General features: G+C 43.3%; 1 protein-coding gene across 1 annotated transcript in view; it reads right to left on the bottom strand.

Moving 5' to 3' along the window:
* The window catches only part of SH3GL2 (SH3 domain containing GRB2 like 2, endophilin A1), a 117,727-nt gene extending 104,619 nt beyond the window's left edge, over positions 1-13,108 (bottom strand). Inside the window, exon 1 of the mRNA XM_080371897.1 lies at positions 3,057-13,108. Coding sequence (XP_080228023.1) covers positions 3,057-3,101 — 45 coding nt within the window. The 5' untranslated portion in view covers positions 3,102-13,108. The remainder of the gene's footprint in view (positions 1-3,056) is intronic.
* Between the last annotated feature and the right edge of the window lie 832 nt (positions 13,109-13,940).

Here is a 13,940-nt window from a genome sequence, read left to right as displayed (position 1 = left end):
AAATGTTCAAAGAGTATAACATGTTTCACCATGTGTTAAGAGGTGCAGTAGCTTTGTGGATTTACCACCTAGCACCCATCTTTGCACAGACAGGCAATAAACAAGCATTGTGACTCTGTGTGTGGATTGGTTCTTGCATGCCAGGTGAAGAACCCAGATTTGGGATAGAGTAGTTAATAATCTAACCTGCTCCATACCTGTCAATCTAACACCTTGTAATTCTGCATGAATGTCACTACTTCCAGGCTGACCCTCCTTTTACAAACTCAGGAATATTTCTTCTAAACTTTATGATGCCACACAGAGGTAAAACCATTGAAGTTTTTATGAAAGGCAAAAGGGTGAACACTCCACTCATTCTGGAAGGAGCAGCTTCCTCCTGCTTTTCAATGACTCACTGCTGTTGCAGTTGGTGCACGGAATTTGACAGGCATTAAGTCCTTCAGCATGGCTTCTAGTAAAAAAAAAGAATGGCCCTATTTCATGCAAGCTAGTTTGACATTTTACAAGTCAGAAAACGATGAATGAAAGCAAAATGCTTACATTGTATAAAATAATCCAGACACAGAAGTCACATAATTTTAAGCTGTGCTATGGAAAGTGGGCTTCTGGATGAGAGAAAAACTTCTTAATAACATTAAAATTGGGCCACAAATCTTTACACTTCTAACTGGAACTGTATTTTGTATTAACAATATTGTACACTCATGATCATAAACTCTCTGTGTATAAGGGGTACTGACATTACAACAAGAAAAATAGCATTAAAGATATAAAGAAACTAAACGAAAGACTTCAAGACTTCACAATGCTGAACTGGGTTAAAGAACATAGCAACCTGAGAAATAACTTGAAATTGTTTCTGGTATGATTTAGGGCTCTATTATGACAGCACATCATACACATGTGCTTACATGAATAAGAACCAAAGGGATAATCGAGAATTTTTTAAACTTCCAAACTTTGGTCCTATCTGGGAAGCTTCATTCATACCAGCAATGTCAATCCATGTTTCACCTGGGGATTAACCCCTAGTCAAAAGGATTACTCCCTAGAGTAAGGTCAGCACGACTAAGTCCTGGATTTCTCACTTATACTGAAAACAAGCCAATAAACAGATCAGTCTCGCAACCTACTTGTGAGTCATTCCCATCTTCATGGCCTGCATACACAGTCTGTGAAAGTCAAGGCTGGGCCCAAAAATTCCTGGGTCATCTGATGTCAGGCTGCTAAATCTGGCATCAAAAACATAGGTTTTTGGTTTCAGCCAGCTAAAACCTTTCCTTCTAAATGACATTATTGCTGACAATCAGTGTGGGAGTGTCATCTGAAGGACAGAACAGCATGCACAGACCTCTCACACCATGGTCCCTCCAAAAAAGGTGTTTACCTCTGCTGCTGTGGAGGCATGGTCATTAGTTTACAATCATAGCGAACTGAGACTTCTGTTATTAAAAAGTGAACTTCAGCTTGCCTGCTTGCTAAATGTGGATAACACAGACATGTAGTTCTTACTACCAGAACTCAGTACCGCAATGATGATTCCTGGGCTTCTGATAGCACTGTAGGTAGTAGGGGGAGAAATAACAAAGCAGCAGCGGCAGATGGGCACTGCAGGATGGGCTCAGATACCCTTAACTGCTCCTTCCTGCATCTGTCATGAGTACAGCCGGTTTCTTGTGAAGCTTACTTTAACAACGATGCAGCTCAATGTGGTATGAAAGGTGAGACACAATGTCATTTGATGCCTGCATGAGCACCTGCAGGACCTGACATATCCCACTGCATTTAGAATCATAATGGGTATTGCTGCGAATGCAAGGCACTGAGAATCAGAATTTGGACGAGAGCTTGTATTAAGAATTTTTCTTTCAGTAACGTTTCCCCACAGTGCAACAAGAGATGAGATGGATGACAAAGGGAAAAACACAGGTGCTGAAAGCGTAACGACTGCTGCATCTTGCATGCCTGCACCTACAGACTGCTTACAGTGACCAAGACTGGTACCTGAAGATGCCTGCAAACACAATTAGTAGGAAATAATCAGGATTTTTGTACTTAGTTGTAAGCAAACTAAAAAAAAAAACAAAAAACAAACCCCCCAAAAAAACCCAACCACAAAAAAGTCACATAACGCTGGTCTTGTTCTCAAAACTCCGAATTCCAAAAAAATTTCCCTGACTTCTATGAAACCATTTTAGATTTATCGCTAAAGCATGCTGAGTCAGAACCTAATTCAGAAACAGTACCCTTACGGAATACAACACAGAGATTCTGTATTATGAAACAACTCTAAGATTGGTGAAGCATCCACTCTGACCTTCCTGCAATATCACACTGTGCCTAAAGCAACAGGACCAAACCTCAACATTCAGATTTCAGCTGTACTCTGGAGCCGGAAAACAGAACAAAAAGGTAATGTTTATTGCTGATTTACAGTCAGGCTCGCCAGTGGGAACACGGCGTGCAGCCCTCGGTAAAGAAGGTCCGAGGCCCGCGGCCACCCTGGCTGCCCACAGCCCCGCCGTGCCCCACCGGCCCGCCGTGCCACCTCAGTGCCCGCTCCCGCGCCCCGGGAGCCCCCGCCCGCCTGCCGCAGCGCTGCCGGAGCCGGGGGGCGACGGGGGGGGGGGGGGCGGCGATGCGGCCGGCCGGCAGCCCCTGGCCTACCCACGCGTGTACTGCACAGCCCACTCACTGAGGGAAACCTGCGCACTCACACAAAGCCCCGGACACCCGTGCAGACCCACCCACACTCGTGCACATTCACGCACCGTGCACGTTCGTGCAAACCTGTGAACCACGCACACGCGCGCACCACGGACACCCGTACACATTCACGCACTCGTGCGCACGCACAGCACGCACACCCGTGCACAACATCCGTCCAAGCGCACTCACCTTGCACACGCGTGCACGCCCACGCACACTCGTGCGCCTCGCACACCCGTGCATGCCCACGCACACGGGCGCCGGGCGCACAGCCGGGCATAACCCGGCACCGCTCACCCACGCGTGCGCCCCACGCCCGCCCGCCGCCGCGGGGCGGGGAGTACCTGGGTCGCTTTGTGGAACTGCTTCTTGAGCCCGGCCACCGACATGGCGAGGGCGGCGCCGCAGCCGAGGGCAGCCGAGCCGAGGGGAGCCGAGGGGCGATGCGGGGTGGCCGCCTGCCCGCTCGCGCCGCACGCACCGCGCGCCCGGCGGAGGCTGTCAGACGGCGGCGACGGTGCGGGGGTGCCGTGACGTCAGGGGGGTGACGCGCCGCCTTCCACCGGGCGCGCGGGGCCGCCCCTCGCCACCGCCCCCCAGGTGCCGGCCGCCCCCGCAGCCACCCGCCGCCGGCGCTAAGCGGGGCCGCTGCAGCGCGGCCGCCGGCCCCAGGGACCCTGCCCGCCACCCCGCCCGCCCGCGGCGGCCCAGCGGTCGGGACCGACGGCCGGGCCCCCCCGCCCTGGAGTGGCCCCAGCACCGGGGTACGGGGTCGCCCCGTGCGGCCCACGGGTGCCGGACCCCGCGGCGGCCTGGCCCTGCGCGGGCCGCGGCCTCGGCTCAACAGCATCGCCGGCCAGGAGCGGGGCGCCTGGACCCGCACGGCACCACCGGTGTAAAGGAGCCCGCAGGGAAGGGATCGGTGGAACGGTAACGAGGAAAAGAGCTGTAGCAAACGCAGGATCGCTGTGGTCCAGATAGCTGAGGAAACGGTTGTAGCCATACCAGCTCCTTCAGGCCCGCTTTGCCTTACACCACAGGTGCTAGTCATAGCCTGCCTAATTGGGATCCCTCAACAAGTGCTCTTCTCCCATCACAATGTCAGAGATGTGTAGAAAAGCAAATCTAAAGCCTGCCTGTCCTAACCTGCTGGGGTGGCTGTTGGCTTGAAGGTAAACGTCTAGAACCCAGGTGAAAGTCGTGTACTTCAGCTGTTCAGTGTTAAAAACACTGGCAGAACAGTAATTAACAACTCAGGCTCTGCCAGCAAAAGGCTAAACAACATGAGCAATGTGATCCAAACATAATGATCCCTCTCTGCAGGCTGGACCAGTCACAGCATATGTGTGCTGCAAATTAGTACGACGGAGATGCACACTCGCACAAAGCTCTTATCAGCGGGTTGAAAGCAGCCATCCTATATTGGCTTTGTAATTCCGTCACAACAAATGCTCAACACAAGCTAGTCAGACAGGGTGACAACATTTTCAGAAGTACCTAAAGCTGTTTCTAAACTCTACGTGGACTTGCTTGCCATTGTGCCCCCACCACACAGGCTTGATGCTCCTGTCTCAGGTCTATGAGGTGTTGGGGAAGCAACTATACCACGCAGCAGGGCATCCAGAGGCAGAGCAATGCCTCCAGATCACCGAGTCTTACTGACTTAATGCAGTTCTTGGAAGTGACTTGCGATGAGGGAAAGGATCTTGAACATGAGTCGCATCGGCACTTTTGGGTATACTACCAAAGTGAAGAACGACAAACTAAGTGGGAGATTACCGCCGCCTTGTCCTGGGCATGTTAGCAGGCACCACTTCCTGGCCTAGTCCCAAGTCCACATAGAGATGCTTCCATCCACTTTCGTGTTAATATTATTTTAAAGTATGAAAAGTGAGACCATATGGAGATTCCAGGAAAGGAGTGGGTGTTTCTTGTGCGAGCCATTGTGCTTTTGACAGAAAACCCCCATTGTACCTAGTATTTGGGAAAGGGCTCCATTGTCTGCAAAACACAGTGAGAGGTAGAAAGCAGACCTATGAAAATTATATATGTCATAATTTTAATTATTTATAGAAAATTTAGAATATATTTCTATGTTACTTTCTATGTTATTTTGAATAAGAATTGAATAAGTTACATTTCAGGATCTGGCATTTGCTGGCTATTTCAAAAGAGTATATTCCTGTCTGCTGCAAATTTTACATACAAACTGGGTGAACAGAAGTATAAATAAGAGACGATGTGGGCATAGAAAGGTCCACCAAATTCAGTTTCTGTGTGATAGCCTGGTGATACAAGGCCTTGTTTTCAAGGGTATTATGCCCCTGGAGCTTCCACTGACTGTTGATTGAGATTACTAGTATGCTGCCTGGCTATAAATCAGACCAAAAAGGAGTTGAATGCCCTGACTCACCGTATATTACAGGCTATGCATATTTGTATTCTCCGAGCTGAATCTAACACTTTTACTCATGCTCACACTTCTTTTTCTTTTTTTTTTTTTTCCTAGAACATCTATATTCCTGGGAGCCGAAAATATTTTCTTTATTAAAACAAAATTTATGTGTGTCAGTGTCAATGGACTTAAAACTACTTTGAGTAAATTTAATGGTGACCCTTGTCAGCCAAAGAGAACTTAATTTAGTGTCTGCCCTTCAGTATATCATGCCATTTTGACTTCATCTCCTGGAGCAATCTACATGAATAATGCTTTTAAATCTGCTCCAGTGAGATAACTTCTGTTTTTAATAAACTGTAGTGAACAATAGCAAATTATGTTTGCCTATAATGTATCACATCTTATTTTGAAATATTTGTATGTATTTATGAGATCTACATGTACGTATATGTGTCTATATATATTCCAAATGCAAATCCCATTTTAACATAAATAAACGTAATATGCTAAGCACTTCTTTTTATTCTATATGGCAAAATAAAATTCTAACAATAAAAAAATAAAGGAAACATCATTGTTGCATATTCAAGCAATAACCAAATGCAGTAAGTGCTTTTATCAGTGCAACCCTAATCCTGTCTTTTGTGCACACCGTTATGACTTTAGGTTGCTAATCACATCTGTTCTTATGTTACATATACTTGATTTTGCAAATTTAGCACTGCATGCTACTTCTAGCAATATTTGTTTGCATTATCTGATGATTTTAATAGCAAAAATCTTTGCTAACTTAAACCTGTCATGCAAGTACAATGGGGAGTAATACATAGGAAATAACCCATCTGCACAGAAAGAATTGCATTTTTTATCACCAAAGGGCTCTAGTGTGACCTTGTAAATACTGATAGTAGGTAGGTAAGTGTGGCAGATAGATGCTTTTATTAACCTACACGATGATATCATTCCAAAGAATCTAGAATCAGATTCTTCTCTATTCTTCCAGTTGCCTGGTCATGAAATCTGTTTTTCAGAGAAGGTGTAGAAGAAAACAGGAAAAAAGAGAAAACAAAACACCAAAACTGTCTTGTACCTGATCTTCAAAAGAACAACTAATCTGAGATAGTTCATATGTTAAGCTACTCATTGAAGCTGCCTGATTTTCAGAACCTCTGACAAACATTGTCAGGGTTATTGGGACAGAACATTTCTGAAAACTGTACCTTGGCTTTCTCTAGCAGAACACATGAAATTGCACCATCTTTTTTTAAAATATAAGTAATCTAAACTGTGTTACTCAGCAAAACACCGTGTAAAAATCTTTTATGGATATCTAGATGGTAAATAAATTCCTTATAAATGTCATTGTAGCAATTTGCAGCACACTGCCACATTAAGCCTAATGGTACAACAACCTTTCCACTGTTTTTTTGCCACATTTGAATGTTGGCAGTCATCAGTATTTTCTTTAACACATGGTCTAAACCTTGTTTCCATTCGATTTGCACCCTGATTTCAGTCTTGTGTTTCTGTTACTTCATTTGAGCACAGGCAAACTAAATGTGCTCAGTTTTTTCTCAAAATCCTCATGTAATTCATTTACAGTGATGTTTCATTCCTGTTATCTGGCCATTCTTAGATTAGTTCTCAAGTTCTCATATTTTCCTTCAAGGAACTTAAACCCGTTTTACAGAGGGTAAAGGGGCAACATAATTAGGTCATTTGTAGGGATTTGGGAATTGGTCTACTTCCCAGTGTTGAGAGGTGAAGATGCATAGCAAAGCTCCAGACGGCTTCAGTCTCTACAGATAGAGTTTCTGCTAGGGTGTTTGCAACAGAGGTAGAGTTAGCTGGGAACCTTCCAGCAGTGGCATGAGACAGAATAACTCCCATGCTGTTGTAACTCCTTTCCTAAGTAAGATAATTTAAAGATGCAGCTCTACTGCACAAAGCTGAGCTCTAAAGCCAGTAAGAATTGAAGCTGCACCAACGTTCTCTAACTCATACTGGAGAACTTCATTCAAAAGGAAGAATGGCACCATTGTCTCTTGAGTTTGCTTTGTAAATCTCACATCCAAATTCTACGCAAGTTAAATATCTCTTTTAGAAACTATACATTGCTTCTATGAAAGGTGGTACAGCTATTCTTATTCTGAAAATCATTTTGTGAAGTAAGTGGGAAAATTCACTTCAGTATATCCCAATGAATTTGATTCATACGGGGTTTTTGATACAAGCTGCTTTTTAGAAGTTTTTTTTCTTAAAACTCAGTTAGCTAATACTGCAACAGCACAGAGGGTTGTAAGGCAAAACAAAATCCTTTGCTAAGTTGCCTACCAAAATAAAACAAAATGAAAAAAATAATATAAAAATTTTAGGAAAAAGTACTTGAGCCAGAGGATGGAAAAAACTAATTCCAGGGGAAGGTGGTGTGGCTGCATATTCTAGGTCCTTGCAGAATGTGCAGTGGAAGCAAATCATTCTGCTCAGCACTTAGGTTATAAAAGCACATTGGAAAATCAAAGGTCAATATAATTAAACAAAAAAAGAAACCATCAGGCATTACAAATACAAATTTATCAAAGTAACATAGAAATACCAAAATGTACTTAAAGTGTTCATTCAGCTTTCACTGGGGAAGAATTTGTGTATTTATGAAGTTATTTATGGTGCTCTTTCAATGATTTTGTGTGAAACCTTTGTTGATACTATCTTCATAAGAATGAAAAATATAAACCACCTTTATGAGTGGGACTTCAGGGAGCTGGGGAAGGTTTAGTCAATAGCTTATAATTGTTTAGAAGCTGTATAGCTCAGTCAGAAATTAAGCCAGAAATTAAAACTTATGTGTCAGAGTTCTCATTTCAAACCTAATCTGAGCTAGTCTACTACAGGTCAATTAGCAAAGATGGGGGAATTCAAGGGCTGTAAATCAGCAGGCACTGAATAATCATGTGAACATTAAACCAATGTTTAATTTAAAGAAGAATGAAACATGATGGTTGGGTGTTGTGTTGCGGTTTAATCCTGGCTGGCAACTAAGCACCACGCAGCCACTCTTTCACTCCCCCACAGTGGGATGGGGGAGAGGATTCGAAGAGTGACAGTGAGAAAACTCTTGGATTGAGATAAAGACAGCTTAATAGGGAAAGCAAAAGCTGTGCATGCAAGCTAAGCAAAACAAGGAATTCTTTCATCACTCCATCAGCGGGCAGGTATTCAGCCTTCTCCAGGAAAGCAGGGTTTCATCATGTGTAATGGTTACTTGGGAAGACAAATGCCATAACACCAAATGTCCCCTGCTTCCTTCTTCCCACAGCTTATATACCCAGCATGACATCCCATGGTGTGAAATACCCCTTTGGCCAGTGGGGTCACCTGTCCTCCCAGTTCTTGTGCCTCTGCAGCCTTTTCTCTGGCAAGGTCTGAAAAACTGAGAACTCCTTGACTTAGTGTAAATATTACCCAGAAACAACTAAAAAGGTCCGTGGGTTATCAAGATTGTCCTCACACTAAAGCCAAAACACAGCACTGCAGCAGCTACTGAGAGCAAAAGTAACCATCCCAGCTGAAACCAGGACACTGTGTAAGTGTGAGACATAAAGGAAACAAACAAAATAATCCCTTATTGCATTATCTCTTAAAAAGATTAATTCCTCCATTGATTAGGAGATATCTTGGCAGCCTCTGAAGTTAAGGAGTTACAATAACATAGGTAACAAATTCCAAGCAAGGGAAGGTGTCCAAGTGGAGGCTAGCAACAAGTGGAAATCCTCAGGGGTCAGTATTGGGACCAGTGCCGTTTAAAGTCTTTGTCAGCAACATGGACAGTGGCATTGATTGCACCCTCAGCGAGTCGGCTGATGACACCAAGCTGTGTAGTGACGTCAACGTGCTGGAGGAAAGGAATGCCATCCAGAGGGACCCTGACAGGCTGGAGCGGTGGGCCTGGGCAAACCTCATGAAGTTCAGCAAGGCCAAGGCCAAGGTCCTGCACCTGGGTTGGAGCAATCCCAAGCACAAATACCGGCTGGGCGCTGAGTGGATTGAGAGCGGCCCTGCGGGGAAGGGCCTGGGGGCGTTGGTGGATGCGACACTCAGTATGAGTGGGCCACGTGCGCTTGCAGCCCTGAAAGACAACCGTATCCTGGGCTGCATCAAAAGAAGTGTGGCCCGCAGGCGGAGGGAACTCTCCCCCTCTACTCCGCTCTGATCAGACCCCCCTGGAGTGCTGCCTTCAGCTCTGGGGCCCCCAGCATAAGAAGGAGGTGGATCTGTTGGAGCAGGTCCAGAGGAAGGTCACAAAAGTGATCAGAGGGCTGGAGCACCTGTTCTGTGAAGACATGCTTAGAGAGCTGGGGCTGTTAAGCCTAGAGAAAATACGATTCCAGGGAGACCTTACTGTGGACTTCCAGTGCTTAAAGGGGGCCTACAAGAAAGCTGGAGAGGGACTTTTTACAAGGCCATGTAGTGACAGGACAAGAGGTAATGGCTTTAAGCTGAAACAGGATTTACTGTGCGGGTGGTGACACACTGGAACTGGTTAGCCAGAGAAATTGCGGATGCCCCATCCCTGGCAGCGTTCAAGGCCAGGTTGGATGGGGCTTTGAGCAGCCTGGTCTAGTGGAGGGTGTCCCTGCTTATGGCAGGGGAGTGGAACTTGATGATCTTTAAGGTCTTTTCCAACGCAAACCATTCTATTATGCTATGATTCATTCTACAGTGGAAACATCTAACAAGGAAGGAAGCAGGACAGAGAAATGTCGATAACCTCCATCCTCTTGTATGAATTACATAAACCATTTCATTTCACACAAACCAATAAAATAAAGCAGGATTAACAGCATTGTTCCTAGCAGGTGTTGTTGTTCTTCCAAACACAGTAGCTTACAAATTAAATAGCTGAATTTCTGTGTTTGTTTTAAGCATAGCATAGACTATCCAGGTTCAGTCCTGATAGATTTACGCTTCCAAATCATCCATCTCCAGTCTCATGGATTTGCAGCTTCAGTTTTCTTTCTTGATAGATGAGGTTTCCTATAAAGTCCAAGAGTTCTTTATAAAAGTACACAAAGCTTAATTTGACACAGTACCAATACTCTGATTGTATACTTGCTCAACATGCGTTTGCTAAAGCACTGCAGGTTTTCTGCCACCACGCCTAACAGAAAACACGGTCTGTGTGCTTTCCATAGTACCTTGCTAATATTTTTTTGCTTGTCTTAGCTGATAAGAGCCTTTTTTGACAGCACATTTTTGATAAGTTTATTGATTGCTGGGTACTGTCTGTCCTGTCTGTTCCCGAAGATACTTATGTAGTTCCCTTCCATGTTGAATGAGGTCTGTTCTTAATCGTGCTGTTCTGCACATATGTCTTGCCTTGTCCATTTTAATTCCATATTTGAAAAATGCAGGTCAATGCAATCATGAATCTTGTCATTGTGGTTTACCACCACTGGTAAGCTAGTAAGTTTCCACTTGTTACGAAGAGATAGCATGGATTGATTTTTTTCAATCTTTGAGTCTCCTTTAATTTCAGCTTTGCAAGTAGTTAAGTAGTTAGAGCCTTCATTCACTGGATGCTGGTTAATCTGGATAATAAATAGATCATTAAGATACACAAATGAAATTAATTTTCAGACACCTTTATTTTTTTGACTAGCAATTTTTATGTATGTTTTGAGGCAGCAGCCCTGTCAATATAACAACTAAGGAATATCAGAAAAATGTCTGCAGACAAAACAGAGGCCTTTAGCTAGGACGTTTAGCACCAGTTTTTAGCTAGGGCAGCTAGCAGCAGAGAATAACCTAGCTCAATTTCAGACATGCTGGAGCACCTTACAGCTACTCTGCTTACATAGCTTCTGCATTGTCTAGGCATTGGTGTCTTAGTGGGCCAGAAGTCCTGGGAGTGGATTTTGGATACCTTCAGGTTGTTTCTTGTGCAGACAAGAGGCATGCACACACATGCCTGTGTTTGTGTGTGTGTGTAGTAGAATAAAAAATGTGCCTTAGATGTGCAGCTAGCTTAGATTTTTTAATAGAAGATTTAATCAGCAATAGAGTTAGGCTTAATTGCTCATACTCTGTCACTATTTGCAACACACTATCAGCTACTAAGCTGCACAGGTGTTAGCCTGGCCACATCCCTGATTCCCAGGAGATAGAGGACAGCAAGAATGTAAGCATCTTTTATTCTTGACAAAATCAATGAGTGCTTCTTGTGATCTCTGTGTTGGTGAGCTGTCCCTCACAGTACTGTATCAATAAGATTCATAAATAAAGCACTGCAGCAAGCATAGTCTTATTTCAGATAACTTAGTCCAATGTACACATGGTGATATATTTCACTATTGGTGCAAATATGTCACTGTTTTGTTCATTATAGTTTACAATGTTCAGACAGAGACTGTGCAGTGAAAACTCATCACAATTGCTTATATATATGTATAAATAAAGTTGCGAAAATCTTACTCAGGTTTTCAATTCAGTGCTATATTTCCAGTTGTACTTAAATGACCGTTTCATATTTGGTTTTATTTTTTGTCCCTTGGAGATGTTTTTAAGGATTTTAACCTTTAGAAATGTTTAGCCTATTATCTTTGTCTTATTGCGGTGCATGTGCATCTCATACAAACTAATGTAGACCTTCTAAAGAAACTCCTGGCTCCTCAGACTGTAAGCCCTGAGAATCAGTGACTGGCCAGTTTTTCCAGACTTTCCACTCACCTTTCAAATCTCTTTTCTTTTGTGGAAGCATTGGTTGGTTAATAGAGGACAAAACATTTCAGACAGGTGGGGTGGGAGTAAATTACATAAATACTAGATGGAACTGGGGAACCTCCAATGTACTCTATTTTTATGGATTTATTACGGTGAAAGTATCATCAGAGATTCAAATTACCTGTGCAGTCAGCATGAAACAACTGAAGTTTCACAGCAAATTTTATTATAATAAGATCTTTAAAGGACAAACAGCTCTTTCAGCTCTGCAGCAACAGCTGAAGCAGTGAATTCTGGTTCAGTGATGTGCCATTACTTCTTAACCTTTGTCAGAACAAAACATGCAATTTCTTGCCCATATATGTGTGTTTTTCACAGCATTACTGCAAATCTGTGTGAGGTTTTGGGCACTGATTGGTTGTTCTGTACTACTGAATGCCCAATAATGACTGGATAAATAATAACTGGATAATAAACTTTCGATATTTAGTAGTGTGAATGAAACACTCAGCTTCCTCTCCCTCCTTTCTGAGCTTTTTTTGTTAAATTGTTTGTTTCCACTAATTAGATAAGGATTACCAGCTCCAGTAAAAAACTTGCAGTAATTATCGTATAAGAATGCTACATACTGTACCATGTAACAGGACCCAACTAGGTACTGAGCCAGGGACCGCAATCAAAAATGCATGTGCCTTGACTTGTACAGTGCTGATACTGAAGATGGAAAGAAAGAGGCCTTTGCTACACAGCATACATCATGCCCCCATTAAGTGGAATGTTTCTACATTCACTTGGTTTGGTACTGCAAAAGCATCTGTGTTAATATGGGCCTGGGATGCCCCAGGTTCTCAGCCCTGTGTTACCCTCTCCTTAGTGACCAAACTTTCACAAAATCACTGGAAGCTGAAACAGGTAGAGCATCCAAACCAGAACTTGGCATCACTCGCACAATTTTCACTTTATAGATTCCTTTCTGTTGATTAAGTAACCAGTACACTTCTCTCAGCTAGCAAGATAATTAGTATTTTGTCTTTTCCCTGCACAAGAGGGGCGTTCAGAATTCCAGTACAGGGGTTTTGTCCCATTTGTTTGATCAGACTGGAGTTATAACAGAGTTTGTACAGAAAGTGAAGACTGACCATCAATGCATCTCCAGTGGCTACAGTGAAGTCATACTGCAAATGTAATTGGCTTATACAATTGATTAGGAATCACAGTTTGGACTAACCTCAAGGATTAAACTAGACAGAAAAAGAAAAAGGAATAAATTCTGCTGCTTCTACACCCCCCCACCCCCCCAACATATATATATTATATAAACAATTATATAAACTATATATATATATAAACAATTATATATATATAATGTTTGTGTGTGTGTGTGTATGTGTACATATACCAAGTCCCACACCTCCACTGACACAAAAACGAAGAAATGGTTCTGGTCATATACTGTGGAAACAAAGTTTACTTCTTTCTTCACTACAGCATCTGCTCTTTTGCTACAGGGCTTCTTAGCCATTCTCTCAAAAAATGTAAGGGTAACTCACAAAAATATTGCAGGATTATTAAGCTGTATTTTCTCATAACCTTTTCTGTACCTGCATGGGGGAATCGGTGCAACCTGAGCAGGCAGGCTGAAACAGGCAGAGTTCCTGTATGCCTCTTCTGAGCTTGCACTGCATTGTAGAGGAGATAGAGCCTCATGAAAGCAGACAGCAGCCTCCTGCCAGAACACAATGCTTTTTTAGAAAGGTTCCAGTATTTAGACTTCATTAACTCTGGAAGTGCAATAATGCAAGTAGCTGTACAAGTGTTCAGTACTCCATAAAAATAAACGTCAATGCCCCACAAGAAATGGAAGCAGAAAGTCAAAAAGAAAAGAGTGAATTTTGAGCACTGTGCAAACCTCTCAACCCATCTTCTGCTGAGTAGCCTAAAGAGGATATGACTATAGGCTAGCCTATGTTTTATAATATAACATCATCTCTGGGATTCTGTGACACATGACCTCTTTGAAGCATTGGGTAGCTCATTTCATTCCTTCCTGTCTGGATTATAATCCAAAGTTACATTTTTGTGTTTCCTGTCCTACCTCCAGCATATACAT

This window comes from Falco punctatus (assembly GCF_963210335.1).
Source record: "Falco punctatus genome assembly, chromosome: Z".
Classification (NCBI taxonomy): domain Eukaryota; kingdom Metazoa; phylum Chordata; class Aves; order Falconiformes; family Falconidae; genus Falco; species Falco punctatus.
The sequence above is the reverse complement of the archived record's forward strand: the minus strand, read 5'-3'. Positions and strand labels throughout refer to the sequence as shown.